We start from the raw sequence: 26,829 nt of genomic DNA on the forward strand, positions 1-26,829 counted from the left end.
GAGGTACTAATTAGTACATTTTAGGTACATTTTTTTAGTAAGTGGTATAATTTAATTCGCGATGGTACACCCGCCATTTTGACTCTCACTGATCATGTCCTAACATTTCTCACTGTAACCGCTCTTACACAATTAACTCAAAGAGCAATCGCATAATTTCCATATTCTTCTGTCTCTAACGCGACCTGAATGCGTAATGTACTAAATAAGTTTTATAAAACTCAATTCGTCTTTCTAAAAGTGTAATGAATTTAGCGGCACTCGGTACTGCAAGGGGTAGAGGAGGGGAGTTCCACGGAGCTCGAGCACCTCTCACAGGTAACGGGGATCAAGGAAAGGTCACAGTTGATCGCCTCACACCCACATCCTACTACGTTCTACACAATTATACTGACTTACATTTGGCATAGATGAAAACGATATGAATTCCACATAAGAAATGCTTACAAACATAGTTTTTATCGTTTTTTCGATAAATCCAACAATATATACAATACTTATAGACTCGACGCCTAGTCTTAAGTTTGATTTCTCCACGCTTTTACTCTCATAAACTGTTAAATATGTCTTAAAGTACTTATGAGTCAAAGAAGCCACTATGTAATAGAGCTGTAGTATATTTGACCCGGAAGCGCTTGCCGCGTTAAAAACATTGATTTACAGAGGGTCCGTGGTTACTTAAAGACGACCTTGTAAAGATAGCTTACATTTAACACGAATCCGTATGAATATTTGAATTTTCCATAACTATAATTTACTTCAATGTAATAAAAAAGTGACCCCATTTTTAATATTAAATGTCTATCTAATAAAACTTCAAGATAACATCGAAACATACGGGATTAAAATGAGTCTAAACGTGAAAGTAATTTGGAGTCACCGTTGGGAGTTACCGCATGTGGACGTTTGTAATCGGTTGGGTAATTAAGCCGAGGCGGGCTGTGGCGGGCTTTGTCCTGTCTCTCACATGGAGCATGTCCTCTGACCTGCCGACCTTAACACAACTAGTGATAACAAGCATTTAAATATAAGTGAAGATGAACAATTATAAGTATTCGTAGTTTCATTATATAAGATCTCTTCTCTTCGAGATTCTATGATTCGCAAAACAGCATTTTAATGGTCACATTTCTTGGAAAATCATATCAAATGTATAATTCAACTTCCATTCATTCGACAATAAATCGTACTGACTACTAGCTATCGCTCGCGCCTTCGTCCACGCAACATTAAGAAAAAAGAAGCCTATAATATGCCCTTCTGTCAGCTACCTTTCAGTAAAAGTCCGGTCAAAATCAGTCAAGCCGTTTCGGAAATTACGCGGAACAAACGCGGCTTGCGGACAGACAGACAGACAAAAAAATTAAAATGCGATTTTCGTTATCAGTACCGCAAATACATCATCTCAAAATGTGGGATTTTTCTTTTGTTATTACAAACACTCCAATTTTATTACAAGTCTAGATAGATTATATTATACGTCCTAACCTATATTATACGCTTGATTATCGTACAAAAGGCGTATTGGCAGTATGTGTGTCAGAAGGAACGGAGCAGCGTCACGTCGCCACTCAATGGGAAGCTGTCGCGCCCTGATTACTCGGTTCCTGGTCTATCGGTCCAAGTCAATAGCGCGAATATTTTTAACTAGCTGTTGCTAGCGACTTGGTCCTGTGAAATTAAAAATTATAAGATCTGCTACTCACTACTCACAGCTAAATAAATTTTCTAATAGTGAAAGAATTTTGGGAATCGGACCAGTAGTTTTTGAGTAATATCAATACATATAAAAATACAAATCTTTTCTCTTTTATAGTATAAATTGAAGGTTTTTTTTACAGTAGAATCTATAATTACCTTAAGGAAATTGTTGTGTAAACATTAAAAAGTGTGTAAAACCAAACACATTTAGTGCCAACGACTTAGAGTTCACTTTCATACGTATACTTTATATCGTGGAATATGTTAAAATGTTAATAGATATTCAAAATAAGAGATTATTATAGTAGGAAGATTTAATACAGAGAAGCAATGTTTGACAACATTGCACCGCCTAGCTATGGGTATACAAGATATAATGTTTGGATAACTGACATTCCAGAGGGATCATTAGTATCAACATTTAATGGAAATAATCTTATTCAGATACTAGCTGTTGCCCCCGACTACGTCCGCATGGAATTGAAAATAGAAAAAAGCTTAGCCTATGTTACTCACTGATAACATAGCTTTATAATTGTGCAAGAAATTTTGAAATCAGCCCAGTAGTGTTTGTGTTATATCAATACATACAAAAATACAAATGTTTCCTATTTACAGTATAGATATAGATATATTGCGTAAAGAACATTACATCTTTGCTCACATAGAATGATGTAGTAATAATTTACGCATTCGTTAGGTAATTGCATAGAATTACGTGTAAATAACGACCGACAGGTCCTACGTTATCTACACATTTTCATAATCACCTAAAGGTTGAAGTACAAAATTATTATCTGAAACTAACAGTTGTAAGGTGATGGACACACTAGGGTTTCAAAATAGAATTAATTTTAAGCGTATGTATTTTATTTAATTTACAACTTGTCACTTACAGGCACCAGAAATATCACTCTTTTCTCATTTTATATCAGTGAGGTCTTTAAATATTGCCTTTAAACATTCCAACTAAGCTCTAGGCTTGTGCTAGGATATGGTTCACGACAATTGTCGAATGGCGGAATTCGAAACCTCTACCGCAAGATCGGTAGTTCGTACCCCAAGCCATTAGGCTATTGGGGCTTAACATTAGAACCAATCTTTAATCATCAAGGCGGTTTTCAATAAATCTTGTATATATTAGACGCTAGGATTCGAGCGGACAGTATTGGTGGGCAGTGAAGCGGTACTTCCCACGGCCTCGGCGAACGCGTGTCGCAAACTGCATGCTTCACCAATCACTACTACACACCCATATGTCACCATTGTTGACCGTTATACCTTATTATTACAACACTGTCGACTATACCTTGGTGGCCAGAGAAATAATACTCGATATGATTTGTCGATCGCATTGGAAATCGACAAAACTTTTACAGTCTTACAAATAAACGCAGTGTTAAGTTAAACTTAGGAATAAACTGAGTATAAGCAAAATTTGTACTAATATTAGCTGGTTAGATTTTTTATAACGATTAGATAAACATTAGTATTTCAGTTTGTACAATGGGTGATAAATTGAGTTAAATAAACAGAGGGATATGAAATAAAATTGTCTTCACTTGATTCGCTAGACGCGCCAGGCGGCAAAAGGCCGGCCCACATAGCGTCAGCGCCCGCCCTAATTTGTTTTCTTTTAATTCACCGTCCGGTGAATTTTATTCGAGATTTCTTCGGGGAAATTTGCTACAAAAGTTTTTTAGGGTGTTCACGCTTGAGTCCGTTGAAATTACTTACAAATTTTTCTCCTTAAGTTAGAATTAAAAATGTAATTTTTAAACTAGTACTTGTAAATCTGACAAATTTTTGATTATCTATGATTGCGTTGGCTCTTTTGAAGTGTAAGATTTCTGGCGAAAAAAACAAACAAAAAAATGTTACAACTTGATTTTTCTGATACAATGCACACACAATAAAGAGGCTTGGCATCATTCCAAAATACGTAGTTTTAATAATGGCGAACTGGTGTTTAAAGTTTGTTCACTTGCTCAGTTATTCCCGGTCACTAGGAAGGCTTCCGTTGTACGCAAGATTTACTTATAGATCTGTATAACGACGAAATTGGAACAGACATTGGAACGCAGCTTCCAACAATACCATTCATTGTCTTAACCGCAGTATTCCGTTACGGTTTCCACTGTCGAATTCCGCATACAGAAACGTTATTGTCCCTTTTACACTCATTTAAAAAATAGAGATACATTACGTAAGATTGTATCAGTGAAAACCCATGGAAACAGGGCAATTAGTCACATAACTTTTTATGCACTAATATTCTGTATTTTCAAGCGCAAAAAAGGGAGAGGGAGTTTCCGAAAGAGACACAACATTAACGTCACAATAGCACCGTACGTGACAAGATGCGCGTGTTAAGTTCAGTTATAATTCAAATAACTCTCAATCGACTTGTTAACATTATGGCCCCAACAGAGATCATAGTCAAATGTCTTAACTATTCTAGCACCTCTATAAAGTTTGATTATTGCTAACATCAGATAAATCGTCTATAAACTGCACAACACAATCTTTCTGAATCTTTAACTTATTAAGTTAAATTTTATTTAAAATTCTCCTACAAGTCCCCTGACATATTTTAGTATGTAACAGCGTCTTACATAAGGCCACGCTTCACCAAATTCCATTAACATGTTCACATCTGTCACATTGTGCTTGATTTAAGCGGTTTTAGATTCGTTTCAGTATCCGGCCGTTAGTTAAAAATCTAAAACCACCATCGGAGTTAAATCTCGTAAATGTCGAAATCTATTTAAGTAAAATGACCGCGGAAAACTTTTAACAGCTACGCAAAGTTGTAAAGTTTTTGTGGTTTCACTTGGGCAACAATTTACGTGCAAATTTAGAATTGGAAAGGGTGCGTACCTACGTAGCATTACCCAACAGACCTTATTTTATTACGTTTTCTTCATTTGTTGTTTTATGATGTTGAAATTTGAAGTGTTTTACTTCAAATTTGTTTTTTTTAATTAGTCATACAAAATTGTAGCTTTTTAAATTTCCCAAAATTTGCTATGCAAAGTTTAAAAAGTAATAATTGAACTAAAGCGTACACGCTTTTATATCCCTCAATTAAGATGTTAATGAAACGAAAACAATACGGTTTCTGAACGTAAAACGTGAAATATATTGGCGGGAAAAAAATGAATTATTAAAAATAAACTAACACGTCAAAGGCTTGGTTCACACGGCCGCCTCAATCGAGAGCAAATGTAAACAAATTTTCCAATATGAATTAATTAATGTAAACAAAATATAATTCATTCTACGCGTCAGACGATATATTGCGATTAAAAATTATAACCTATAATCTTTTTAACATTTACAAACTAATAATTCTATATTATACAAAAGTTTTTAGAATCAAATACATTTTAACTATGTGTAAAACATAAACAAATTACACCAAATTCTTGTCCATTATAACTCGGGGAATCCCTGATGAATACCAACATTTTGTACATAGTTTAAAGTACATAGAGGCAGAGTGTGATAGGGAAATATAGAGGGAATTCCCAAATCATGTGCTATCAAACTTAAACCTAGAATAAAAAATATACTGGGTCCATAGTAACAAATCACTGTATTACAAGATGCAAACTGTGGCAGCTTATTAACTATAATATCTCAAATTGTGTTCAATTATTTCATGTAGCATTCCGAGCTGCCATAAAATTTAAAAGGCACTATACAAGTATACCAGGGATGAACCTTTATGTAGCAATGCTTGATACTTTAAGGAAATATTTAATGAGGTTGTAGACACATCACACTTTAATATCTTTTTAATTCTGTTTATAATACATATTGAATTTTCGAGCAGCAAAATGCCCAAACTATTATTTGCATGCCATTGGTTTGTTATCCCTGAAGTAAGCTATTCAATCAATTTAAATATAAAATTTCCTAGACAAAGTCGACATTAACTACTGATGATTCAGTTGTAACAATTGACACACTGACCTCTAACATACTATAGCAATCAAAACAGATTGCATTATCAGCATTTATAGTCCATTTACACAATTCTCTATATCAGTAATACTTAACATAGTTAGAATTGTAAACTGTGGAGGCCTCAATGTCAAGGTTTACACTTACAGTAAGATTTTAGTCTTGCAACATTTGTCCAAAAAATCAGTTTTAGATTAAGGGAGTTTTAATATGTTTTTGTACATTAATGCTTGACAAACAATTCAAATACTTCAGCTAAAACTTAAGATATATGTCAAATACAGAGAGACCAGAGGAAAATGGTGAATTAGACATTTCTAGGGTCTGCAAATAAGCCTTAGTAAAAACAAGGTGATTAAAAAGTAGTTTCAAATTTTTACATAACTTTAAACCACTTGACACTGTTAATATTAATTATATCAATACCGTGATTTATTTAATTTTTTTAAGTCTATGACCAGAAAACATGAATATTTTCTTTTTTACTGAGCATACATAAATAAACACAGAAAAGCAACATATCACTTTACATTACAATAGACAAGAATAGTTAATTTGTAGAACAAAATGCAAATGTCTTGTGTTTACAGAAGTTTTTATTGCCAAAGGTTCCAGTGGCTGACTCTGCTCTTAGCAAAGCCTTGACCTAATCAATAATTACACAAATAATTCTCCATTGTACATTATGCTGAAATATACTTAAGTACTCAATGAATCTACAAACTTATTTAACACTAGCTGTTTCATGTGACTTTGTTCATGTAATTTAAAAATAGCCTATTTTACTCACTGACAACATTGTTAGCTTATTAATTATAAATTAGCCTAGTAGTTTTTGTGTTAATTCAATACATACAATAATACAAATCTTTCTTCTTTATATATTATAGATATATATGTTCATTTTGCTATTATAGTAACACACCAATGAATTACATTCTTAATATACAGAAAACTCAACAAAAAATTCAACTTGAAGCTCCAAGATGTTAGTGAATCAACATGGGAAAAAAAATTACATAGTATAGTTTAATGCAAAAATAACAAAATTTGCATTAAGAAATTTACATACCAAGCTGAAGGTTACTGTACTGATACATAATGTTATCAGATAAACACTTCATTTGATTAGTGATGTAATGTTAGCAACTATTTAGAGACATAAAATCTATAGGCCCCATATTATCCACCACAATTTGACACACTTTCTTACTATACTAATTGATTCATCTATCTGATGACTTTATACATTTTACTAATTTTAAACTTTTTATCAATAACGCAGGGCAAGGACAATAACAAAGTGTAGTATTCTAAGTTTCTAACTATATTTATAGATTATACTAAGATATCTTAAGTTTTATATGAAAATGGCCACTTATAGTCTTGAGGTAAGCCTCAAATTAGACTTTAAGAAAAATAACGACATTGATTGGTTTATTCAACTATACTTTAGTATAAATGTAAATATGTAGTAATAAACATTTTTTCTCTAGTTGTAATTAATTTGTTAGTGAAATGAGATCAAGGTGTATTATCTGCATATGGATTAAGACCTTGATTTACTTTTTTATCAATTAAATAACACAGTAAATTTCAAATGACAGGAATACTTTCACGACATATTCACAGAATAAGACTGCATAGGAGGAAATGGCACTGACCTGAGGTAAGTTGGCGGCGATCTGTCGCTGCAGTGAATCGCGCTCCTTCTCCACATCCTTCAAACGAAGTTCCGAGTCGTTGAGACGCTCCTGGGTCTCACGTAAGCTCTCCACTAGCTTGTCCCTCTCATCCAACATCGACACCATGAGCTGCTCGAAGTTCGCATCCTCTCCCGAAAACTGCGAACTCCGCTGGCTGATACTATCTTCAGATATCGTGGGCATCACGTCGCACATCATATTCCACATTTTAATTTAACATCAAACCAGAATATTTATCGTACACGGTACACCGAACAACACAAAAAATTGTCCACCGTATTACATATGTTTCCACACCAACGTTACCTAAATCTAGCACACAGAACCCGTGAGCGTTGCTTCACATTTTCGAAATATTCGTTCAATACATTAGTCAAAATTTCGGGGGACATTATAGTTCGATATTCCAAAAGACACACCTAAAACTTAAACTCTATCCATACTATCTCGGCTCAAGCGGCATGTCTGCCATCTTGGATTGGAACGTCAATCATATCAAAGATAAGGGATTGACACAGAGAAGATATATTTCTGATAAACATAATCCCATTGGAATTTAAACTCGCTTATAACTAATTTGTCCTACGTCGGTTTTGTATATGAAAATATTCCGTGAAAATATTATACGTTGTTTTGAAGTAATTTACAACTAGTATGGTCTTCATGACCGCAAAAAGCAGTACAAAAAGATGACAGTTCTAAAACACCAAATATATTTTTCTAGCAACACTAAACAACACCGTTCAAAAAGTCAATATTTAGTGCACAAGTTCAAGTTTTGTTTTTATATTATTTTATGAAGCACTAAAACCAAAGCAATAAATTTATAAAAACTAGCAAGTGGCATATCACACCTTTTAGCTTTAATAGTTCCAATAAGCCTATTGTAACTTAACGAAACTTTTCATCTAAAAGCAATTGGTATAAAAACTTGTTGCTTGTTCTTAAATTACCGTTTACACCAATTTGGTTAAATGCCTAAGAAAAAGGGTCAAAATAAAAAAGGGATCAATCAAGGTTTGTAATTTTTTTTAAATAAAAGTTAAGTTATGCAAATTTAATTGAAGATTTACATCCTATTCCCTTAAAACTTGGGACTAAAATCCCTGATGTGGTTACTGCTAATTTTGGCAAAGTGTATCGAATACTACTTACGTTGAACTTAATCAAATAGGAATTTACTGTTAGACAATAAATTAAAATAACTTTTGTTTCAGCATTTTCGGATTTCACAATAGATGATTGTGCCAATGCTCCAAAACCCTTTAGACGAGTAAAAAAAACCATACCAGCAGATGCAGTCGTATCAGAACTGCCCTGGGACGAGATTGTCGACAACGATCTGGACGTAATAGAAGAAACAGACCCTGATGGTGCTAAAAGTTTAGTCTTTAAAAAGAAACGAAACCATTCCAGATCCGAGACTGAAGATGTTACAAACCCTCCCAGCAATACATACCCTGAGATCATATGGTATTTGATATCCCGGTACATAAAACCTGAAGATGTAGGTAGTTTTGCCAGAATAAATAAAGCTACATACGCAATAACCAAACGAGAGTCATTCTGGCGTAGTTTTTATATACGTTACTGTAGGTATCACCTTAATTTGCCTGAAAGGCTGTGTTTAGAAAACAATAATAAGTTATATGGTCTCCGTCAAAGAGTGATAAGAGCACTTTACTATACATATAATGTATTCATCATGCGAGTGTTACAGCAAGCTGTACATGACAGTCAACCACACTTGCTGGTTAAAAGATGCTGTACCAATGTGTGGTATTGCAAAGGTTCTACACATTGGTCAGTTTTTTTTAAGTTCAAAAAAATGCAACCGAAGCAGAGGGTAGAAATGAAGAAATCGGTAGACTTTATTGAAGAATTAAGCAGAATTGATGCTAATCCTGATGAAGATACACAAGTATTACAGGTAAGATAAGAAATAACAATAAATCAATAACTATAATCTGTATATGTATACTAATATAGTAAAGTGTAAAACACACTTCTTTGTTGCCTAAGATGTCAGGAATTACAGCATATTTTCAAATATTTTTTTTTAATAAAAAGCCCTACACTTCAGTCACACTTTAGGCTATATATTTTCACGCCGTTAAACTTAGGGGTAAATATTTTGGATAAAAACCTTAATGTGGGAAAGAGACCGTAAGCTGTTAACATCAAGGAAGCAAGGTTGCCATGTTTTGACATCATGTCATGTCATTTTGACATTTGCAATAGATTATTCGACATATGTAAACAATAAAATCAAATTTTCATAATTTTATATGGATAAAGTCGCAGGGAACAGCTAGTTTACAATACATCTAAATGAAACACTTTTATTTTATGTTACAGGTTGTTTGTCAAAGCTTTTACCAAATACCTCCACTTATGGGTATGACATTGTCTCTTGTCAAAGTAGTGTTATCACAAGGTTTTCGGCATCGCAGACTCCACCTTGGTTTTAACTCCGGTTACCACAATGTCTCTAGAGACATTTTGCCAGAAGTTTCCGTGGTGTTGGACACAGTTATTAACATATATGTATTTGATTGGTGGCATCCAAAGTATCCATTTTTTGACAATCAAGTGCCACAAAATCTTATGGACGATAACTCTGTGCTAGTGCTCAAGAAAGATTTCTTTTCGTTATAGTTTAAAGAAGTGTTAAGTGGTAAATAATGTGATAATAAATTCTTACCTGGAAATACATTTTGTTTTACTTAAACCTTCCTAAAACAAACAGATTGAATATTCACAAAAGGCAATATGACTCCAAATTGAACGAAAACTTTTTCTAAAGATTTTTTTTCATGAAATATGATTTAGTAGTGAAAAATCTTTAAGAAGCGTCTTTTTTTAAATTCCCTCGCCAAGTTCTAAAACGCAACGCTATTGGTCAAAGCAGAAGTTTTGTGAGAGTCAAAATGGCGGCTGTACCATTTACAAATTAAATTATACAACCGCCATTTTGACATTACACACGAATTAAATTTTACCACATCTATTATATAGAGGAAATATTTGTATTTTTGTGTATGAAATAACTCAATAACTACTGGGCCGATTTCTAAAATTCTTGCACCATTAAAAAAGCTACGTTATTAGTGAGTAGCATAGGCAATGTTTTTCACTTTCCTAACTTCACGCGGACCAAGTCGCGAGCAACAGCTAGTTTTTATAAATGGCATAAAGGTACACAAACAGACAAAATTACATTTATCGAAAAGAAAAAAGTCGTTTTTGTTAAGAAATATGATGTTATTTCTAGAATGCTCCTGCTGACCCAGTACCCAGTACCCACACTCGGGTTCCGGCTTCCTATACCACTTATAGGTAGCCGGAACCCGAGTGTGGGTACTTTAGATGGCAGCTTTGTACTCTTTGTGCCCCCATGAGTGCTTTTTGATGTTCGTTCCCGCGGGCTCCTGCAACGCCTGTCTGCTGCCCACACACTGTTAATTAGTTATTATAGTTATAATCTGCTCAAACATGCTTGGTACTTTTATCAAGATTAAATGTACGTACTTAAGATGTTGTTTTTGTGATGTGTCTGAAGACATATCTATTACTTTCTCTGCTTCGTTTCTTCAATTGATATAGATGAGGAATTCGTTGTATTTTTTGTATTATAACAAACGAGCGAGCGGCCACCTCAATCCGTTGAAATGGCAAAGTGTCCGTCACCCATACACATCCGCAATTGCAGATGCGTTGCCTACCCTTAATTGACGGAGGAAAAGACGCACATGAGGATTTTCTTCTTCCTATGCGTCTCCTCCACCATCAAATCCACTTTTCCTTCCCATTCTATCCTCTCAAAAAAAGGGTGGAAAGAAAAAGGAACTAAAACGAGGCCTCCGGCACCACATTCATCAGACGAAACGCGGAATTGCTTTCACTTCATGTTTTCCTTCTGTGTGGTCATGGTATTACACCGGCGAGCCGGCGAAGATGTTAAATCGGGCACTACTACTGCTATGTACTTCTACTATTAATACTAACTTTATTTATTCTTTATCTTACTAATCTTACTTCTTACTGATGTCATAAATGCGAAAGCTTAGATTGATGGATTGGATGTTTGTTAGAGTTTGTAGCCTAAACGGCTGAACGGATCTCGATGAAATTTGGCATAGACGTAAATAATAGTCTGGAAGAAGACATAGGCTACTGATTTTTGTTTTTTTAATGCCACTCGGACGGATTCGCGGGCGAAAGCTAGTTTAAATAAAAGGATTGATGAAAAAACAGGTGTAGTTATGAATATATTCATTGTTTTGATAATTCTAATTATTTTTCTCGTATAACAATTGTTTGTTTAGCAGTAAACATTATGAAATTCATTAGATACTGAATAAGAAAAGGTGTATCCTCAGAAAATGTATTATTGGACTTATAAGAATTTTAATACATTTCATTTAATTTTAAATGCCTCTAAGATCGTTAAACAAGTCGGATTCGTAAACAGTATTGACCGCGGCGGCTGGTTTTCCCGAGCCTTCCTTACGCACTGTACGCACGCGCCAACAACGGGCATGCGCCCAACATGACACCTGTCAAAAACACCCAGTGCTTTCCTTCACTGACGTCATTGGAGAAAACCATTCGGGGAAAATTACTCCGCTGTTCGGTTGGAAGACCATGTAAAGAACAGGTAAGAAATTAATTCTTAACAAGTTTTAGATAAATCCATTATAAAACCTTATTGGTAAAACCTTTTTTTTGTAAAAAAAACGAACGATTCTAAATTCAAATTAAAACAATTTTTTTATATTTGAATTTAGAATCTATCAATTCAGATTTAGAATAATCCCGTTTTCAGTTGTTTGTTGCTTTTTATTGTTCTATTTTTAGCTACGGAGAATTTCGTTGTACGTATCAATAATTCTATTGCGCTTGTCTGACCTTTACCGTTGATAGACTGATATTTGCTAAAGGATTTATCTATTCACCTTTATTTATATTACAGTGATATCGATATTTCCTTATTTAAGCAGAAAGTTCAAGGTAATAGATAAAATTTACTGCTCTCTTAAAGATTAGTATTTTCAATTCTTTAAACATTTTATTCTTTCTAAATGTTTTTATTTTATTTCTTACGTAAGTAAATCAATACCTTCAAATAAGCGGTTGCAGAAACTTCGTGTCTTTCCCATGTGAATGATGTAATGCAATATTTATTAATCGGATTTGTTCGTCTTTCATGTTTGAAGAAAACAAATAAACAATAATATTTTTTTTTTACATAAATAGTAAAGGTTTAAAAGAATTCAATTACGTTTCGCGATGTCTTTCTCTGTAAACTATTGGAGAAAAAATTATAACAAAAATAGATGAAAAGAAAAGAGATAGCAAGATGTTTTAGTACATATGTTAGGCTGTGGAAACCCATTGTTACATTTCGCATAATCAAATTGACTTTTTTTAGACAGGTTTTACAAAACTTTGAAACCCACGGCTACGTTAATTAAGTAAAAAGTAAATTATTTAAAACATCTGTTGCTCTCGACTTCGCCCGCGTGAAATTAAAAAAAAAGGTAGAAATATAGCCTATGTTACTCAGTGATAACATAGCTTTTTATTGGTACAAAAATTTTTGAAATCGGTCCAGTAGTTTTTAAGTTAATCCAATACATAAAAAAATCCAATAATACCAATATTTCTCTTTATAATAGTATAGATTAACTTAAGCCCGCGACTCTACCTGCTCGAATAAGATAATATCTATACCAAATATCAAAGATTCATCCATTAAAACTTTGTCATTAAATAATAAACAAAAGATAATTACGTTTTAACAAAAGCACGTACATTCATAATTCGCATTAAAATGTATTTGCATTCATAATGATGACATTTGCATGCATGAATGGTGTTTTAACGTTTCTGCTCGCCTCTGCGCGCACGAGGACTCCATAATGAGATCGGCGCTTCGTTAATTTGTACAGCAATTAAATTATTTGCATTAGAAAACATTTAAAAAACGCTATGACGAATAACTATTATGGTAGTTAGATGGATGATTTTGTTATATTACTAGCTTTCGCGCTCGACTCCAGCCGCGTGGAATCTAAAAAAATATAAGTGAGTAGCCTATGTGTTCGCCCAGACTATCCTCTACATCTATACCAAATTTCATATAAATCTTTAGCCGTTTAGGCTACCAACTCTGCAAACATCCATCCATCTAAACTTTCGCATTTATAATATTAGTATGAAATTAGATTTTAGACTAGATTTTACGACTAGATTTTAGATAGATTTTAGACTAGAATTTAGATTTAAAAGCTGAACTAAATTTGCAATTACTGTTACATCTATTGTATACATACGAAATGACAACACATCTTCTCAAAGGAAACAGTAATTCATTAAATGCATCTAAAGACATTCGTATCAGACTTCTTGAAGGCATTTTTCAGTCATCTCCATAGGCAACTCTTTAGTGCATCCGCAGACCACAGTCATCAGCCGATAGTTTGATCATGTCAGACTGTGGAACCACAAAAACAAAATCGGTCTAACTTGTGCACCTCTTACCATACATGTATCTACTAAACCAACGCCCGACTAAACTATCGGCCGATTAAAAGTCTGCGGAGGCACTAGGAGTAGAACAAACTAAACTAAATCTTGGTACAAAATGGCGAATAAAATGCATTGTCTATATGTTTAAAATGTTTTTTTATTGTTATCAATTATCACGTCACTATCTCTGGGCTGATACCGTCTTATCTGTACGTATAAATATTGTTGTTAATTTGTCTGTGGTTTTGACGCACAAACCGAAAGATCCGATACAAATATATATTTTCTGATTGGGATAATGTTTGTGAAGTTGTTATTTTATTGTTTGAAATAGTGAGTTTTGGTGCTTTGGAATTGTTAAGGGATGCTTATTTACTTGATGTTACAAAAAATTAATATTTTTTATAATAATGACTTGTTTTATACTTAGTTTTTTTATAATAAAAATTATTTTCACACACAAATAATTGATTTGTATAGTTTATATTTTATATAATTATATTTCGTATATAGTTAAATCTGATAAATTCTAAAACGTTGTATGATGCTTAACTTGTATGTTACTTATCGAACACTTCACATATTGTCAACACTTATTTGTAAACATAAAAGTATCTGCGACCATAGTGCGCGGTATTGATTTTTAAATAGAAATATTACTTATGTAGTACTTAGTTTCAAAGAACTTGATTGTCGAACTAATATTAAATTCTTAGCTTAGTTAGGATTCACTCAGGCCTCTGTACATACACCTACATTATAATCTCTAAAAAGAATGAGATATAAAATGATATTTTCTACAAATATTTCAGCAGAAGACTCAATCATTAAATTAAAAACAACGACATCTGTTATCACTTTCCAGAAGCTGGTCTTAAAACGTGACGATGTTTGAGGGCGCGGTGGCAGGTATCCTAAACCGTCTCCTAGGCAAGTATGTGCAGGACCTGGATACTGAGAACCTGAATGTGGGCATCTTCTCCGGGAACGTTAACCTCACCGACCTTAAGCTTAAACCTGAAGCACTGGTACGTTTAAATTATTTACACTAATAGTTTGAAAGAGATAAATTTAGTGTTGAACTTTATCATTTTATTATTTAAGTCCCTGGTATTTTCGAAGCCTATTTCTATTTCTATTAAAACAACTAACTGTTCTCATGAGGCTACATCCGCATGTCATTATAAATACTTGTTTACATATGTCAAGTTGTCAATTGTCAAAATTACCGTACGCACAAACCTTGATTCCTTAATGTTGGCAGCTTGTGATTTTTGGTTCCTTTCCCGCATGATGTTTTTTCCGATACATTTACCCCCAAGTTTAATAGCGTTAAAATGTACATTTTATTAAAAAAAGTAATTGTTCAAAAACATTTTTTGATTGCTTACGAATATATCCTATGCCACGAAGTAGTGTGTGTTTAACCTTCATTATATGAGTATAATTAGATATATAGATAATAAATTATTCATTATTAATTTACTTCACAGTATGAATTAGACCTTCCGATAGATGTGAAAATCGGTACAATCGGCCGAATAAGTCTGCAAATACCATGGTCCGGGTTGTACACCAATCCTGTGGTGGTGAACATCGAAGACGTGCTATTACTGGTCGGACCTGCTATCTCCAACAGCTACTTCGATCCAGAAAGAGAGAGAAGACTCACCAGAGCTGCAAAGAGGAAGATTTTACAAGACTTGGAAGCGGAGAGTGAGATTTTAAAAGGACCTCAAAATTTCTTTGAGAGTCTCTTCACAGCGATTGTAAATAACATTCAGATTTACGTGAGAAACGTCCACGTGAGGTACGAGGACTCTATCAGCTCCAAGGATGGACCTTTGGCATGTGGTCTGTGCCTGCAGAGTCTTTCTATCGAAACTACGAACAGGTAAGTACAATGCTACATAGAAATACCTAACCCTAATAACGTTAATGTCTATTTCTGGTTGTTTCGGGTTGGTGCAGTAAATGGAAACCATCAGTGACCCCAGTAAACGCATCCACGGTGTACCAGCTGGTGCGACTGGAATCGCTGTCGTTGTACTGGAATCCGGCAGCCACTGCACTGGACGACGCCGAGACTGCGCACATCACGCCCATGCAGTACTATAATTGGAAACACTACATGCTTACTGGCCTCAACAAGTTTTCTATGCACCACGAGGATTTCGAGTTTTGTAAGTATTGTTCATGAAGGCCTAGGTTTCTTTAAATTCAATAACCAATGTTCCATAAGACAACACGGACTGTAATAAATTACTTACATAAAAAATTACTTTTTGCGTAAAATAATGTTGACAAAAGGCTGAATGAACAGAAGACATGCATGTTTCTAAAGAAAAAAAATACGTGTGCTCTTTCTTTGCAGTGCTAAAGCCGGTAACGTGCAAGGTGAAGGTGCTGATAAACCGGTCCGGAGAAGCAAGGACACCTCGGCTTCTTCTGGACGCGGTGCTGGCGGACAGCGCACTGCAGCTGTCGCGGCGCCAGTACCTCTCTATTGACAACCTTCTGTCTTCCTTCCGACGCATCAAATTAAACAGGTTTGAACTATACGCATACCACGTCCTCTTTTAGACTCTATATCTCAAATCGTTACATTCTCTTTAATCAGGTGTGCTTCTTTTTGAGAATTATTTAAGTATCTGTTGCCTTAAGGTTAGGAGTACTCAAATTAACTAGAAATATCGTCATTAATTCCTAAATAATTTCCATAGAAAATATCGTCATCTCCATCCTGGGATCCCACTCTCAAAAGATATCAAGAAGTGGTGGCGTTACGCTTATAACGTGGTGGTGGAACAACGCGTTAGACCGTACACATGGGCTGCTATTAAGAAGCACAGGGAAAACTATACTGCATACAAACAGACTTACAAGAGCACTCTCCGGAGCCCTAACGATATAGAACTTAAATTGGACTTGCAGAAATGCGAAGATAATTTGCCTATAATTTCTGTGGTAATTGCAAGGGAGCAAGCAAAGTTTGAAGTAAGAATCTGTTTTCTATTATTATTTTTATTTTAAAGAGCTGTATTATGACGAGAATTATATTCACAGTTACTGTCAAAAGAACCGGATCGTATAGAAGTTGTAGAAAGTGAATTCGACTGGTGGAAGCCGACAAGTTCTGATGTGGAGAGTGATTCGGATGCAGAAAGCAAAGCGCACGTCGAGCTCTGTGTAAAGACCGAGAGAAGTCGCAGCTTGTGGAGTCATCTATCCAGTCCCGAAAAGAAGAGAGTCTGTGAACTTATAGGCTACGTTGAGGGTGTACCGAAGCAGGATAAATCAAAGCAGTATATCGGTGAGTACTGGTTCACGAAAGTAAATGCACTAGCCGTACAATACAAATATTATGATTTTACAAATGTCATTAACTATTTAATAACAGCGGGGAAAGTGCAAATTTCAATAATAAATTATCAAACGTGGAAAAAATTAAAAGACAAATGATTTCAGAACACAAGTTAAACTTGACTTTGGCCAACTGCTCTCTAACGCTGATGAATAGAAGCAAAGAGGTGTTGGTGGTTACTCTCACGCAGTTCCTTGCATCACTGGAGACCAGACCTTCGGCTAAGGCATACAAGGTACACAAATACAAGGTCTTTTCATCATCATTTGTTGTTGTTGTATACTGATGTTTACACTCGTGGTGTCGTATTTGTTGTGCTTTAGTTGTCAGCGCGTGCAGAGAGCATGGTAATAGAGGGCGCTACCTCCGACGGCGACCTGGTGCCGCTACTGACCACAGAGAAGTCGGCCGCGCTTGCCGGTGCCAACCTCCTGGCAGTGGACTTCGAGCGAAATCCTTGCAATAGCGAGGCTGATTATGGCCTCTGCTGGCTGATGGAACCAGTGGAATTACTTTATATCGAAGTAAGTAAGCACGCCGGACTGAATTTAGTGTAACTTATATCAATGAATACTAATGACATTAAAATGTCTTTCTTTTTGCAGCATTCGTTTACCGAACTGATCAACTTCTTCCAAACGCATTCGATGACACCAGAGGACTTAGCAGAGGAGCTGTCGGTGGCAGTAGACCGGGCAGGTGGCGTGGGCCGCTCGGTGCTGGCGTACGCCGTCAGCCGCCGTAAGGTGTTCCAGGTCAACGTGGACCTGAAGGGTCCCTGCGTCGTTGTACCTGAACATGGATGTGTACATAAGTTAGTTCTAGTTTGAAACCAATACTCTCTGCTCCTACCTTTCGGTTATGTATTGTAATGTACATTCCCATTTGTGTCAGATCCGGTCGCGTGATGATAGTGGACGTGAGCCGCGTGGTGGTGCGCTCGGACCTGCAGCCCGCAGACCTGGCGCTGGAGGACGCTACCTGCATGGAGCTGGAGGAGAAGCTATATGACCGTCTGCACGCCGAGTGCTCATATCAAGTTAGAATTCTCTGTTAACTACGCTGTAAATGTTTCGCTACATTATAGACTTGTGGACTCTACGTACCCTTTTGTGACACAATTGATAAACAATCTAATCATTTTCATCGGAGACAGAATTTTGGTAAGCAACATGATAGCTACTTTCAGATCTTATTCTGCGAGTGGACCGAGCCGTGGCGCGAGTCGCGCAAGTACGGAGACTCAGAGCTGCACCTCGTGCCCAAGATTAAAGCTCAACTCGTGTTCTCTAGCAGCATCAAAAAAGATTATAAATTATTGCCAAGGTATTACCTTGCTTATACAATACAAAAACAAGTCGTCTTTTATGGTCCAGTTGTTAGTGTATTTGAGGTATCTTTTGTTTCAGGTACAAATTGAACATTTCCCTTTCAAGTTTGAAACTGAATCTGTCAGATCGGATCATCGGCCATTTGCTAGATTTTTGTGACAACCTTCCCATACCGGTGCCAAACACTGTGCCGGTGTCATTCATGGACTCCGGAGACTATGTCGAGGAGTTGGAGGACCCTGAGCTGGCAGAAGCCTTGGAGCAGGACCGCGTGTCTGCAGACCCGGGATACAATGAGCTCGTTAAGTTGAGACAGAAGATTGTCGCCGCTTACCTGAGTAGAAATAGGTAAATATCGTATTATATTTTTTACTGGATAATGGATTTTACTGGATGTGAATTGCACGCGTTAGTAAGAGAAACCATTGTCAATTAATTATTTTGGAATACAGGGCCGCAGAAACCAAACACGACCCTGTGAAGGTGCAGGCCGCGCCGCCGCTGGAGACCGGCATCAGCGAGCTGAGCGACGACGAGGTGGAGGAGTACGCGCGCTCCGTCGACCTGCCCGGCTTCGACGACAACGTCTCTCCCAGCAACACCATCGGCACGCTCATGCGCTTCGTCATCGGTAAGTCTATAACTCTAAAAACCATAACTGATATTTTATAGATCATTAGTTTTACGGCGAATATATTTCAACAGGTGAAATAGTAATAAATCTCAACCGATCAAGCGAGCAAGTGGACCGACCGTACATCATGCTAAGTGTGACGAAGGTGTGCCTGGATGTGGCGCTGATGGAGTACGGCCCCGCGATCCAGCTCGCCGTAGACCAGGCACTGCTGACTGACAAACAGCATCATAGTAGCACTGGGCAGTATCTCGAACTGTTGACAAGTTCTGGAGACTTGTTCAATCTGCTATATAGAAAGGTAATGCTGAAATTCAATTAGATTATATTGAAATGGGAGCATAAATGTATGATTTGTGTTTAGGTTCGGGCCAATTGCCCGGAGTTCCGGTCGCACTTCCACAGCGTGGAGCAGGCGCTGGTGGCGGACGCGGGGCCGCTGACGCTGCTGCTGCACGCGGCGGCGCTGCGCACGCTCTGCAAGTACCTCGCCTACTTGCACGACAAGTGAGTACCGCCACCCTGCCATCTTCGCCTTCACCTTATTTATGAAAATTTTTAAACTTGTTAATTTTTCAGGATACAGAGTAGACATGCCTTAAACTGGAAGAAGACCGTGCTGCCGAAGACCGAGACTCTGTTTGACTATCTGATGAAGCCAGAAGAAGACCCACCCGTTCCTCCCGGTGCCACTAAGTTCAGCTATTCCGTTAGGTCAGAATTTACATTTTTTTTGTCTTTTTATTTTTTTGTCATATTTGATACTCCAATCGCTTTTTTCAATAACCTTCATCTCTTTCAGTTAGTATTTTTTAAGTTAAAGTCTTCTCTATGAATCCTATGTTCATTTTAGCAATGTGTGTGTTGCAGAGCGGTGTCGGTGTGCGTGCGGCTGTGGCAGGCGGACAGCGCGCTGGCAGAGGTGCGGCTGGGGGCGCTCGACAGCGACTGCGTCTTTCGCGCCAACGACCGCATCATCTTCAAGCTGTACCTCGGCTCCCTCCACATCGACGACTTGTCTGACAACACTCTCTATCCTAAGGCACGTACCGTGTTAATCATCTGCATTATAAGCTCTGTATCGGATTTGACAATATGTTCCCCGTGTGATTTATGCAGCTGGTGTGGCCGGACGAGGACAAGGTGCTGGAGGTGAAGTACGTGCGCGCGGCGACGCGGCTACGAGCGCACGCGCACGCCGAACTGCGCATCTACCTGGGCCGCCTGCACGTCGTGCTGCTGTGCGCGCTACTGCACCAGCTGCAGGTGGGAGCTTAGTTTCTAACTCGCACATTTATTCCATTTATTTCGATGTGCTTATTGTATGGCGTGTGTCAGCAATTCGCGGAGCCGCTGGTGTCGGGGTCTGCGGCGGCGGAGGCGGCGGCGGCGGCGGAGCGCGAGGCGCGGCTGCGGGCGGAGCGCCTGCGCAACTGCGCCTCCAGGCTCAGCCTCGCTATTGAAGTATCGACTCATTTTTACACTTTATTTAATCTTTTCTTTTTTCATCATTTTGAAAGAAATATAAGAAAAAAATGTTCTTCTAGCTCCATGCTCCGGTTCTGCTTCTTCCGCAAAAAGCGTCATCGCCGGACTTGTTAGTTTTAAATATGGGTAAATATACAATCAAAATAACAAATGTACGTATCAATTAAATCAAAGTATTGTATTAACTAATGAAGCTATGTCCCGCAGGTGACCTACTGATAGAGAACTTCTTCAAGCCGTTGAACGTGAGCCAGGAGGCGAGCAGTCCGGTGGTCAACCCGCTCATAGACAACGTGCTGGTCAAGCTGGAGAATGTCACGCTGTCCCGCGCCGTCATGACCCTGGCCGGCACGCTGGAAGTCCAGGTGCGGACTGGCCTTATGATATGTCTAAGCTGTGACGTTTATTTAGCATCTTGTTGTCGACGATTACGACGACGATGTTTCATTGTGTCAGGAGCCGATAGTGGAGCAGGTGTCGGTGCGCTGCGACGTGAAGCGCGCGGTGGGGTGGCGGCAGGCGGCGGGCGCGCCCCGCGAGCTGCTGCGCTGCGCCGCCGACGTCGTCATGGACAGCGCCGCCGTCAACCTCGGACAGAACGACCTCGCCACCGTGCTCGCCGTCTGGTCCAACAACCTCAGCGAGGCGCACTACATCGGTACACAACGCCATTTACTTTTATCTTACATTATGACTAACTAGCTGTTCCCGTGCGGCTTCATCAGCATGAAATTATGAAAACTTTATTTTATTGTTTACATTTGTCTTATTGTCAATTGCAAATGTCAAAATTACCGTTACCATAATAACCTTACTTCCTTAATGTTGGAAGCTTGTAGTCTATGGTCTTTATTTCCACATGAAGGTTTTTCTAATTTATTTAACCCAGAAGTTCAACAGCGTGAATATGTATAACCTAAAGCGTTTCACGCCACAAAGTAGTGTGTGTTTACGCTTTATTAAATTAGTATAAATATAACTAGATAGGCTCAACGTCGGCTTTTGTGCATAGGTGCCGTAGTACCGGGCTCTCCGGTGGAGACGGCGCCCTCCGATGTCGCCGTCAAAAAGCTGCAGGCGTTCCTCGCGCAGGGCGACCCCATACGAAAGGAAGTTACCGTCAGGTGAAACAGATCGCCATTGACTTTTGTAGCAAAAGATAGCGCGTTTCTGAATAGAATGTGAGCATTTGGTATGTTCCAGGTTTACTCTTGAAGGCATCGAAATGAAGCTATACTCCGACCTGGACGAGGTGATGAGCTCGCCGGTGCGCGACGCGAGCCGCGGGCTGGCGCGGCTGACGGCGGGTGAGGTGACGCTGGCGCTGGACTGCTTCTCCGACGGCAGCGCCGAGCTGCGCGCCGGCCTGCAGAGCCTGCTGCTCGAGGACATACGTCCCGATAACAACGTCCTTATAAGACGGTATATTGTTACTCCTTTCAGTACAACTACTAAACATAAGTCACACACTTACATTGATTATAGTAATTTACAGTGACTTACAATGATTGTTTGTAAGTTTAATCTGATGTTCGTGTGCAGGATATTCCAGTCGCAGGGCGGCGGGTCGCGCGCGGCGGCGGGCATCTCCGTGCTGCGGCCGCCGCTGCTGGACGCCAGCGTGCGCTGGTCCTCGCGCGCCGCCACCTGCGACCTGCGCCTCGACCGCACGCGCCTCAACCTCGCGCTGCCCTTCCTGCTGCAGTTGACTAAAACCCTGCTCGACGCTATGCCCGGTAACACTACGATTCTACGCGTGAGCGGCACTTGAACAGATCGTTACTATTAAAACGAAATCGATGTACTACTTGTTTCAGGTGATAAGACGATGGAAGGTGGTCTGGTGAACCACGGGTACGTGGGCGAGGCGGAGGGCGCGCGCGCTGCCAACAACAACTGCGCCGCGCGCCTCCCCAGCTGCAGCGACTCCACCAGCGGATACTATTCCACTTGTTAGTTCGCGTTTGGTTATAAAAGTGCATGCACCACTTTGACAAAACTGTTTAGCTTTGATTCACATATCATTCTGTGATCTTGCTTTACTTTTGAAGCATCCTATTCCAGTAGCTGATACCTATTGGAATATATGTTACCAATAATAATTTATTAGTAACTTATATGCGCGATTGTTGCGATACTCAGCGGCGGCAGTGCCGGAGGAGAGCCCGAGCCTGGCCATATCGATCCAGTGCCGGCAGCCGGAGGTGATGTTCTTCACGGAGCTGACGCGCAGCGAGGGACACGCGCTGCTGCTGCGTACCGAGCTGCTGCTGGACTACTCGCGACACTCCAACACGGAGAGCCTGGTCGTGTCGCTGGCTGGCCTGCAGGTACACGCGGGCGCGAAGGACCACTATAAAACACATAAAACACAATTCTTTGCAACATCTTAACTATTCTTATTCTTATATCTTTCCAGATAATGTCAAAGCTACAATCGAAACTTAAAAACCTGCCGCCCCAGACGGTATTGAAGCCTTGCGACGTTGAGTTTTCTAAATCATTTAAGAACATCGAAGAGGGTATCAAAGTTCGTCTTTCAGTGTCCGAAATTGAACTGCACGTGGCAGCGACAACTGTACATACAATAATGGGTAACTATGAAATCATGTAGTTGCTAAAATTAAGTTATCTTTGAAAAGTTTTAGTTTTACTTTACGTGATGTCTTACAGACATAGTTGAAGAAGTGACCAATGAATTGACGATACCTGAAGAGAAGGAACCGTTCAATTTTACGTCGTACCCGAGATCGGAAAAATATGACGAGGATCTGTGGGCACCGAAAAAGATCAGCAACCCGCCCACAGCACAGTACAGCTGTGAGAACAGTTACACACAACCGAAGTACCCCAGCATCAAGCCCACTGAGACCTTTGAGATTATGGTTCCCAGCGTTAAAATCTTGTTCGAAATTGAGCAAACAGTCAGGATTCCCGTGTTGGTGGTGAAGGTAATTAAGTGGACATTTTAACTTTTACCTGCTATCTACTTTTACACTTTGAAAACAATTAAACAAATAGTTGAAACGAAAATTCAGTTTAATGATGATATTTCAGATGTCGTGCGAGGTGTCGCTGCACGACTGGTCGCGGCAGCTGCACGGCGGCGGCTCGCTGAGCCTGCAGGCCGACTGCCACAACGAGCGACTGCGCGTCTGGGAACCCCTGCTCGAGCCCACCGTGGAAGATAATCGCCAGAAGCCGTGGGAGCTCACCGCGACAGTTTTTCAAGTACCTTTACTATAAATAGCGTACATAATCATTTCTAGAACCTTCTACGCACAAGTAACAATGACGTCGTCCTCGTAATTCATTTCATCAGGCGAAAGCGTACCCAATGTCATCACGTCTGGACACCAACGTGACGCAAGTGGAAACAGAATCAGACAATGCAGCCACTCAGCCGCTCAAGAAGAAGAAGAAGGGTAGCGGCTTCGAGTCTGAGACGTCAGCAGACGAAGCCGACACCGACAACGAGATGACGTACATCAGGAACCCCAGCGGGAAAGAGAACAAGGGCTACGGGTACAGCGCCGCTAGTATGACCTTCTTGAGGGCACTGGATATAGAGGAGTCGGATTCCGAAAATGAAATTGGAGCCAAAGATAGAATGTCCACAGCCGTCGGACATTTGTTCAACGAGTAAGTTACAAATTCGAATGAACGACGCTCAGTGACCTTATGCAGAAATAGAAAAATTTAAGGTTATGAATTTTTGAAAATTTTCTAGCGATTCGAGTGGGGATGAAATTAGCAATGACGACTCATCGGCACCAGAACAGAGCGAAGGCGACGTGCTGAGTGAAAAAGAAGAGGACGAAGGAAAACACGAAACTTATATCGATGGCGAAGAAAATTTGAAGAAAGACTCGGAACAAAAGAATGTAACGTTGCAGGTAAGATGTATAAGATGAATAGTTTGGGACAGGTAAAGACAAAATATAACTATATGTTAAACATTTCGAGCGTGCGCATACCTAAAAATAAACTATCGCTTTGATTCTTATGAGCTTAAATAGAGGTGCGCACAATACTTTTTAGTTGTGCATCTAAACAGTTTGAAATAGCTGCGAAGCAATAGACAATCGTACAACAGTTTTGCGATAGTTTAGTCAAAGGTGTTGTTCAAGACATTTGGTGGCTAGGCTAGGTATAAGGCTGAATCAAGGTTGTTGTCCAGGAGCCGAGCCGCGAGAGCAGCGTGGACTCGGGGCTGGGGGCGGAGGGGCTGTGCACGTACGTGCGGCTGCAGTCGAGCGCGGCGCTGGACGTGAGCGTGTCGCCCGCGGCGCTGCGCACGCTGCACGCGCTGGCGGCGGCGCTGCACGACCGCGCCGCGCTCGTCACCGCCATCGTCGCCGCCGAGAACGGCCTGCAGCTCATCAATGATATCGGTAATGCTATACTGACTTAGATAACGCAAGATTTAGGACCTGTCCCACCATGATAGACGCTCATATATATTAAAAATGACGTCACTGTCATTAAGGGAACAAAATCTGATATTTCCATCACATATTTTACATGTCGGATTGTTAACACACAATTTACAATTTGGTAGGACAGGCCCTTAGATTGATATTAAAACACTTTTGAAAAATATTGTTCAATTGCTCTCTATGTCAAGTAATTAATTCTAGGTCCCGGCTCTACTGTGCATTTAAGGACGCGCGCAGAAACAGACCTGGCAGGTAACGACCGAGTTCTCGCCATCGCGGACTACGACGTCGACACCAGCCGTCCCAGCACTCCGGGTGAGTATTGAATACTTTGACCTACGTTCTACAATTACTTCTTAAAGAGCAATATTCAATAAGGTCATTTGTTATTAACAGGTTGTGATACTTCAGAAGCAGACCTATTGGATGAGACAGAAAACAAGCAGGAGACTGAAGTCGGAGATGAATGGGACTGGTAACCAAGAAATAAAAATGTAGTGACGCATATTCCTGAATAACCAATGAGTTTTGGCCGTAATATTTGTTTGCGTACCTCAGTTTCGAGGGTGGTTTTGGCGGGGCAGAGGGCGGGGCGAACGCGGGAGGGTCGCTGCACACCTCGCCCTCCGCGCCGCCCGCCGCTGCAGACCTGCAGCGTCGCCTCACAGACCTCACGCTCTCCATACGCTTACACGACATGGACCCCCTCAATGTAGGCATTATAAAAAGCTAATGGACTTCTGTCTACGATTTAGATTCGACAGTCAAAAGTAAAGATTACGCATTATGGTAGATCCTGTGTCCCCATCGGTCGGTGTCCAAGCTGCACGTGCTGCACCCCGGCCGTCACGGCACACGCTACTACGTGCTGGTGGAAAGGACCACGCACTACAACGCCAAGAAGATCATCGTCCGCTCGCCTATGCAGGTATGTTGTCCACTCAACACAAGTTCACATGGCGGTCTTATTCCTACTAACTCTTTAGAAGAACAAAAACACGTTTGTTTGTGACATTCTCAACATACAACCAGGTCCGCAACGAGACGTCGTACACGTTGGAGGTGCTGTACCGGCAGTCGGAGCTGGAGGCGGCGGGGGTGGAGGCGGTGGGGGCGGTGCGCAACCCCTTCCGCGGCCTGCTGCGCCTCGCCATGCTCGCGCCGCACGACACCTGCAACGTGCCGCTCTACGTCGCCTACCACTGCAAGCTCTACCTGCTGCCTACCAACTTCGAGTCAGTATACCTTTCAGTACCTTAACCAATTATTTATTTAGTATCTTTTGTTAGTCTACTAATATGCCAGAATAACTATTCAACCATTTCAAATCTTTTTTGTAGAACTTATCAGGCGTCAAGTCAAGGTATTTGGTGGATGGAGCTGGTGAAGGACCTGGGCACGCCGAAGGACATCCTCTGCCCTGCGAAGACCGACGATGATCCAAGTATATTCGCCATGAAGATTGTGCCCGTTGAAGGTACTAGTCACATTTTTGGTGCAATATTTTTTAACCATTTACTTCCTTACTTATGGGTATATATTCTATTTAAGGTTGCCAATCTCAGAAGATATCTCGCGCCATCCCCAACCTATTGGTGCGCGTGGTGCCGCCGCTGGGCGTGCACAACTGCCTGCCGCACGCGCTGCAGCTGGCAGCCGGCGG

At 39.6% G+C, this 26,829-nt stretch overlaps 3 protein-coding genes across 3 annotated transcripts in view; 2 read left to right on the forward strand and 1 right to left on the reverse strand.

The window, feature by feature from the left end:
* Window positions 1-7,864, reverse strand: part of LOC106103947 (liprin-alpha) — an 81,390-nt gene extending 73,526 nt beyond the window's left edge. Inside the window, exon 1 of the mRNA XM_013283865.1 lies at window positions 7,335-7,864. Within this exon, the coding sequence (XP_013139319.1) occupies window positions 7,335-7,583 (249 nt within the window). The 5' untranslated portion in view covers window positions 7,584-7,864. The remainder of the gene's footprint in view (window positions 1-7,334) is intronic.
* Window positions 7,865-8,116: 252 nt separating this feature from the next.
* Window positions 8,117-10,086, forward strand: LOC106103964 (transmembrane protein 183A). The gene is made up of 3 exons (XM_013283882.1): window positions 8,117-8,393; window positions 8,594-9,306; window positions 9,735-10,086. The coding sequence occupies exons 1-3, from the start codon at window positions 8,351-8,353 to the stop codon at window positions 10,032-10,034; spliced, it is 1,056 nt and encodes a 351-aa protein (XP_013139336.1). The 5' UTR covers window positions 8,117-8,350; the 3' UTR covers window positions 10,035-10,086.
* Window positions 10,087-14,427: 4,341 nt separating this feature from the next.
* The window catches only part of LOC106103948 (vacuolar protein sorting-associated protein 13A-like), a 21,163-nt gene continuing 8,761 nt past the window's right edge, over window positions 14,428-26,829 (forward strand). Inside the window, exons 1-40 of the mRNA XM_013283866.1 lie at window positions 14,428-14,938; window positions 15,404-15,804; window positions 15,882-16,093; window positions 16,285-16,459; window positions 16,634-16,907; window positions 16,977-17,223; window positions 17,379-17,509; window positions 17,598-17,798; window positions 17,880-18,088; window positions 18,169-18,313; window positions 18,464-18,600; window positions 18,684-18,953; window positions 19,058-19,236; window positions 19,311-19,540; window positions 19,604-19,746; window positions 19,819-19,953; window positions 20,110-20,281; window positions 20,359-20,505; window positions 20,578-20,703; window positions 20,787-20,853; window positions 20,935-21,092; window positions 21,184-21,385; window positions 21,740-21,851; window positions 21,931-22,149; window positions 22,270-22,463; window positions 22,545-22,679; window positions 22,870-23,057; window positions 23,147-23,321; window positions 23,401-23,678; window positions 23,785-23,958; window positions 24,050-24,369; window positions 24,458-24,623; window positions 24,908-25,121; window positions 25,368-25,481; window positions 25,563-25,641; window positions 25,725-25,878; window positions 25,960-26,094; window positions 26,199-26,401; window positions 26,507-26,643; window positions 26,718-26,825. Of these exons, the coding sequence (XP_013139320.1) occupies window positions 14,798-14,938; window positions 15,404-15,804; window positions 15,882-16,093; window positions 16,285-16,459; window positions 16,634-16,907; window positions 16,977-17,223; window positions 17,379-17,509; window positions 17,598-17,798; window positions 17,880-18,088; window positions 18,169-18,313; window positions 18,464-18,600; window positions 18,684-18,953; window positions 19,058-19,236; window positions 19,311-19,540; window positions 19,604-19,746; window positions 19,819-19,953; window positions 20,110-20,281; window positions 20,359-20,505; window positions 20,578-20,703; window positions 20,787-20,853; window positions 20,935-21,092; window positions 21,184-21,385; window positions 21,740-21,851; window positions 21,931-22,149; window positions 22,270-22,463; window positions 22,545-22,679; window positions 22,870-23,057; window positions 23,147-23,321; window positions 23,401-23,678; window positions 23,785-23,958; window positions 24,050-24,369; window positions 24,458-24,623; window positions 24,908-25,121; window positions 25,368-25,481; window positions 25,563-25,641; window positions 25,725-25,878; window positions 25,960-26,094; window positions 26,199-26,401; window positions 26,507-26,643; window positions 26,718-26,825 (7,207 nt within the window). The 5' untranslated portion in view covers window positions 14,428-14,797. The remainder of the gene's footprint in view (window positions 14,939-15,403; window positions 15,805-15,881; window positions 16,094-16,284; window positions 16,460-16,633; window positions 16,908-16,976; window positions 17,224-17,378; window positions 17,510-17,597; window positions 17,799-17,879; window positions 18,089-18,168; window positions 18,314-18,463; window positions 18,601-18,683; window positions 18,954-19,057; window positions 19,237-19,310; window positions 19,541-19,603; window positions 19,747-19,818; window positions 19,954-20,109; window positions 20,282-20,358; window positions 20,506-20,577; window positions 20,704-20,786; window positions 20,854-20,934; window positions 21,093-21,183; window positions 21,386-21,739; window positions 21,852-21,930; window positions 22,150-22,269; window positions 22,464-22,544; window positions 22,680-22,869; window positions 23,058-23,146; window positions 23,322-23,400; window positions 23,679-23,784; window positions 23,959-24,049; window positions 24,370-24,457; window positions 24,624-24,907; window positions 25,122-25,367; window positions 25,482-25,562; window positions 25,642-25,724; window positions 25,879-25,959; window positions 26,095-26,198; window positions 26,402-26,506; window positions 26,644-26,717; window positions 26,826-26,829) is intronic.

The sequence above is a fragment of the Papilio polytes genome, unplaced genomic scaffold, assembly GCF_000836215.1.
Source record: "Papilio polytes unplaced genomic scaffold, Ppol_1.0 DF823692.1, whole genome shotgun sequence".
NCBI lineage: Eukaryota > Metazoa > Arthropoda > Insecta > Lepidoptera > Papilionidae > Papilio > Papilio polytes.